The sequence below is a fragment of the Alosa alosa genome, chromosome 12 (assembly GCF_017589495.1).
Source record: "Alosa alosa isolate M-15738 ecotype Scorff River chromosome 12, AALO_Geno_1.1, whole genome shotgun sequence".
Taxonomy (NCBI): Eukaryota; Metazoa; Chordata; class Actinopteri; order Clupeiformes; family Clupeidae; genus Alosa; species Alosa alosa.
In genome coordinates, this window is record NC_063200.1 from 31,560,043 (window position 1) to 31,565,778 (window position 5,736).

General features: G+C 39.9%; 1 protein-coding gene across 2 annotated transcripts; it reads left to right on the plus strand.

Annotated features, from left to right (window-relative positions):
* The first annotated feature begins 890 nt into the window (after positions 1-890).
* On the plus strand, positions 891-5,018 carry LOC125304125 (transmembrane protein KIAA1109-like). Of its 2 annotated transcripts, XM_048258154.1 has the most exons (3): positions 892-1,425; positions 2,826-3,090; positions 3,676-5,018. In XM_048258154.1, exons 2-3 carry the CDS (start codon positions 3,077-3,079, stop codon positions 3,887-3,889), a joined length of 228 nt encoding a protein of 75 aa, XP_048114111.1. In that variant the 5' UTR covers positions 892-1,425; positions 2,826-3,076; the 3' UTR covers positions 3,890-5,018. The 2 variants fall into 2 exon arrangements, with proteins under 2 accessions (XP_048114110.1, XP_048114111.1); XM_048258153.1 differs by lacking the exon at positions 2,826-3,090 and having other exon boundaries at positions 891-1,425.
* Positions 5,019-5,736: the final 718 nt, after the last annotated feature.

A 5,736-nucleotide genomic window follows, 5' to 3' on the forward strand; every position in this document is an offset into this window, starting at 1 on the left:
TCTTGATTATTTTCATAATCTTCGTTCAGTGAACACATACAACCGTCAGTTTGTTAGTTAACAGAAATTGCGTAAATATGAATAAATGAATTTCGTTTACCTGCAAACACACTAGCCTAGTTGTGGAAGTAGACTGCAGTGGTCACAGACATGGTTTAGTTCGTGGGAGAGTTCGAGGGAAACCAATATAATTGACAATCTGTTTCAATTATGATAAATGAAATTACATCTACTCATCATGAGCTTTCCAAAAATATATGATTTAGCCTATAATTGTATGTTTATGCCATGTTTAACCTAATTGAATAACTTGATGATTGAGAAGATATTTTCAGACCTGCCATCCTTGAAGAAATTTCTTGAGTAGGCCTAGGCTACTACCTCAAACCAGAAAACATTGCTTTTTGGAAACAATGAAAGGGAGGAGGTAGCAAAGGATGGAGGCAGCAAAACTATGAGTTATTTCAGATGAACAAGGTAGGCAAAATGCTTGTCACGTTAACGTTAGCATTACATCTGGATTATACTGAATAATGTTTACTGATGTTAAAGCGCGAACGCTGTTTAAAGCCATACACAACGGTAAACTAGAACAAAACTAAAGGTAACTTTACCCTTTATAGGGCCGTATAAAGTTGTCCAAATGAATAGGTCGTTATTAGGAGTTGTTGTTGTGTATTGCATATGGATTTTGTACTAGGCTACTTTTTAGGTGACCAATGCATGCACGAACGAAACCGGGAAACGGACAAATATTATTAAGCCTTTCAATGTTTTGTTGCGCGCGGAGGTGTATGGTGCGCTACTGTGCTTACCATTCATTCCTGCTGGCGCGCCTGATAGTGACTGCTATTGTCGCGGCAAGCTTAGGCATATGCTCCTGTCTCTAAACAGGCACAGTGTAGACTAAGGGCTAAGCTACACCAGGCGCGTAACTGAAGCGTTCCGTTCGTGTTGCGTCTGCTGCAACAATTAGAATACATTGTAATCAATGGAGGTAGCTACACCAGACGTGACAGTGGGGCGTAAGCGCTGAGTATATACGCGCTGAAAACGCAAAAATAGACTAGTCTTCTATTTTTTTTTTTTTACGCGAGGTATGCGCGGCCCTTTTACAGAGTAGGCTACTACATAAATATATATATATTAGCAAGAACCAGATTAGTTTAAACCAAAGATCTGTAATATTTGGTTTGAACGCCCTCAAGACTTGTTAACGTTACCATGGAGATACATGTTTCGGTTATTCAGTTATTGAGGTAGCTTCTAACGTTAAGCTAGCCTACATTATAAGGATGGATGATGCATTCATTTGTGAAGTGGAACTAAACCCATTACTGTATGACCCAAGTGACTCTAACTACAAGGACAACTTCAAAAAAGATGCAGTATGGAGGAAGATTTCACTGGCAGTCGGAGCTTCAGGTAAGTGACAATTTCAAAAACGGCTTTAATTAACGTTATGTAGGCTAATGTTAGCATAGAAGCTAGCTGTCAGTTATCTAAGCCAGGATAAACATTAAGTTAGCCTAGATGCTACCTCGTCAGTAGATATAGCTCTTTGGAGATAGTTTTTGCTTGTTGTTAGTCCTCCACAACAAAAGCAATTTCTTTGTGTACAGGGGAACCAGCCATGAGATATAGGCTAGGCTGTTTACAACGGCAAAGTAAAACATTACAAACTAATACCTGAAATGTCATACACGAGACACAACGTTTTTGGTTAACAGGGTGTTTTTATTCCATGCAAACTTATGTGACGCAAGAAAACTATCTATTTGGAGATATTCACTATCTGGAGACAATGTGAAACTTTACATTGTATTAATTAACTATATAGGCTTACACCGTATTTCCCTCAGGGGAGTTGATGAATTGACAGAGCAGCTCCCTTATATGACCTGCTTCCCTGGATCCTCTATTTCCTCCCATGTTCCTCACACTTTCTAAACTCTCCCTGTTTCTCTGTCTCTCTGTCTGCTGTCTTTCTTTTGCGTACCACCGCCGGTCAGTTGGTTTTAGAAGGTAATTGTGGAGAATACATGCTGCCATCACCACAATGTCTACATGACAGGGTAACATGCAAATCCTGGAGTAGAACACCCTCCATCGTGCAGCAAGAATCCCAAAAGCGCACTCAACAGTCATTCTTGCACTTGAAAGTCTGTAATTGAATTTTCGCTTGGGCTTGGACAGATTGTGTCCAGGATAGGGTCTCATCATGTATCGTTTTAGAGGAAAGGCAGCATCCCCCACCATCATAAATGGCACATCGCCATAATGATCAGTACCAGGCAGGGGACCGTCCTTTGGCACTTGCAATGTTTGGGCCTCCATTCCCCTCCCCAGTGCTGAATTTGCAAAAACACCACCATCACTGGTTCGGCCAAAATCCCCAACCTGAATCACCCTAAAGCGCGAATCTGCATCAACAAGTGCTAATAAGACAATTGAAAAGTTTTTTTATAATTAAAAAACTGGCTACCCGAATTAATTGGAGCTTGAATAGTGATGTGTTTGCCATCTATAGCCCCAATACAGTTTGGAAAATGCCATTTTTCCCAAAAACCTGCTGCTATTTTTCTCCATGCTTCCTCCGTTGGCTTTGGAATGTAGGTCTCCATCATTACGCTGATGATTGCTCTGCACGTCATGTAGATTGAGTCTGCCACAGTTTTTCGTCCAAGCCGGAAGGCAAAAGCTAGGCTATTGAAGGACTCTCCAGTAGCTAGGAATCTGTAGGAAAAGTGATAAATATTTTACTGGTGTATACATACATACAACTATTAATTATTTAAAGTAATAAAAACAACTTGTCTCAACAGCTGAGGACTGCCAAGAACGCTGGAAATACTTAAGAGACCGATTCGTAAGAGAGAAAAAAAAAACACCTAAAAGTGGATCAGCAGGAGGATCCCAAAGAGAGTGGAAATACTATCAACTGATGTCATTCCTGCTACCCCATCTACAGCCGTAGCGTAGTGGTTGAGTTGGGCTAGCATACAGTGGGTTCAATTCGGCGTCCACCATTGTGCCCTTGAGCAAGGCCCTTAACCCGGAGTTGCTCTGGGGGACAATGGCCCTTGTAATGTAAGTCGCTTTGGATAGAAGCATCTGCTAAATGAATAGATGTGAAAATGTAAATGTATGTTTGTGGGAAGAGATCAAGATTCTTGTTCAAGCTGGCCTCTGTTAAGAACCTTGAGACAGTAGTACAGTAGAACACTGTAGTACAATTACATTATGATGCTATAAAAATATAAGTGAATTGAGTTGCATTGTGTCCTTTTCCCCCCACTCTCATGATCTGCTTACCTTATCAGTAGAGCTATTTCACACAATTACTCAATGATTTTGGAAACACCATCCATTTTTGAAAAACTATTTAATATAATTGAACTGTAAAACAAATAAAAAAAAAAATAAATGTAAAAATATTATAATGGGGTGTGCTGGATTTATAACAAAATAGGAGCATTTGCAAAAAAGAATGCATTGTTGTATCTCAATTATGTTGTTGCCATAATTGTTGAAAGGTGTCAATACATGTTGTCAGCTCTCTCAACAATTTTATTATTCATGAATATGCCGTGTGATAAGTGATTTAGGCTGTCCAGTCATGTTTGATTTAATGTCTCTAATTATGTGTGTGTGTGTGTGTGTGTGTCCATTTAGGCTGATCTCGTGGACGGGCCGTAAGATCGACCAGGTCGGGGTGGACTACATCCTGCAGAAGCTGGGCTTCCACCACGCCCGCACCACCATCCCCAAGTGGCTGCAGCGCGGGGTCATGGACCCGCTGGACAAGGTGCTGTCCGTCCTCATTAAGAAACTGGGCACTGCCCTGCAGGACGAGAAGGAGAAGAAGAGGGGGAAGGAGGAACATTAGCGGAAAGACTCCCAAACAGCACAGACACATACAGTCTCTCTCTCTCCCTCTCTCTCTCATGCACATAAAACCCACTCAGATCTGGAAACACTGGAAATACTTTGACTCTTGTACATAAGACTGATACACAAACACTGGAAATACTGGACATTAATATCAACACTATACACTGTGTATTGTATACAGATGCCTATATACTGTTCCACACAGGTGGCTCATACACACACACACACACAGAGAAACCACGCACACACTACTACTACTACTGCACCCTGCGAGTGTGACTTATTGTTTACTGGTTCATGTGATCATTGCACAGCTTCAGAGTGAAAGTTTGGTTCAGTAGGACTTTTTATTTTGTACATTCAGGTCAATGGGGAAAAAACTATGATAATGTGCTGCTTATACTGTAGGAGAGGGTCTTTAACATGGATTTCATGTATCTATACATTAACCAACAATCAAAGCAACATAATTGTCAAAAATATACCGCCAGCTTCTTACATCCATCTGGACGAGAGCCAACCGCTTCTACAGGTTGTATGATGTGTCCAGTGCCTCAGTTTGATCTTCAGGAATTTCATGTTCAGTTTGAACTTACTCATCCAGACATCAATTTTAATTGACTATTACAATGTTTTAGCAGTTTTATTTATTGAGGAGGGGGCATAAGACATTTTATTGATGTGTCAGCTGTAGATGATGTCATTGGCTTTGACAGCTGAAGACCTTTCGGCAATGACATCATGGCACGGACAGGTTGTAGCACTCCTCAGATCCATGCAGGTCTTGTTACCTCGCTCAGTTTTATTGCTACATGTTGCACCACATCTCCAGATTTAGTTCTTATAAGGCATTCCATGTGTCCAAATCCCTTATTTTATTTTGGAAATAATACTAGTTTGACAGGAATGTGTATCATAGATTTCAAATCTGTAATGATACTGCTTGACTGTGTGATTGCTCTTCAACATGTTTTTAACTTCTTAAAAGTGTACTGTGTAACCTCTGTTACACTTATGGTGTATTAGTGTTTTTGTTTGTTCAATGTGCAATAGACCAATGTACATAAGCTGTGAAAGCATTAATATGAATATGTGCCGATTTCAGAATAAAATCATTGCCATTATGTTTGCCATAATCCAGACTGGTTATTTATGAAGTGGTAATGTTAGAAATTATGTTTTGTTTGCTATAAATGTCCATGCACAATGTAAAGCACTACACTGTAACCATAGCAGATCAGATGTGTATATTAACTGTTAGATTAGAATATATTTTGTTGGCTGACAAAAAGCAAAAGAAATGTATACTTTTTATTGTTCATTCTGAATATCATTTATCGATCTAGGACATCTCACTTTGACAGCCTTGCCACCTAAAGTTGTGTGTGGTGCAGGTCATTTCTAACTTTCATGTGACCATGAAGTCATTTCCCTGTCATATTCTGACTGCTACTGAAGTGCTACTGATTCATTTGCATTCTCAGATATGCACATTGTTCAGAGTTTTGCATTAACTGTTAGAGAGTGACTCGTGTCAATTGGCCAGGGTCCAGTGTGACTGATGTGTCCTTCTGGGTAAATGCTAATACTACTTAGAAAGAGGGGGTACCAGGGACTGTATACAGTAAGTGCAGAGCACACAATTTCTGATTAGAAAATGTATAGAAATTTTTACAACAGAAATTTCCTCTGTTGTAGCGTTGTGCTAAAAATGACCTTTTGGCAAAAGTTTGAAGTGGTACTGTAAACAGCAGTTAGTGCTGGGTAGGGGGTGCTGCCAGAGGGCTGTATTGGTTCAACAAACATAGAGAGAAACATGCTTAATTATAGCCACATCACAAT

Coding starts and splice junctions, on each gene's coding strand:
- LOC125304125 (XM_048258153.1), top strand. CDS start 1,391: ATGGAGGAAGATTTCACTGGCAGTCGGAGCTTCAG. Junction 1,426..3,675: donor ACTGGCAGTCGGAGCTTCAG/GTAAGTGACAAT, acceptor GTGTCCATTTAG/GCTGATCTCGTGGACGGGCC.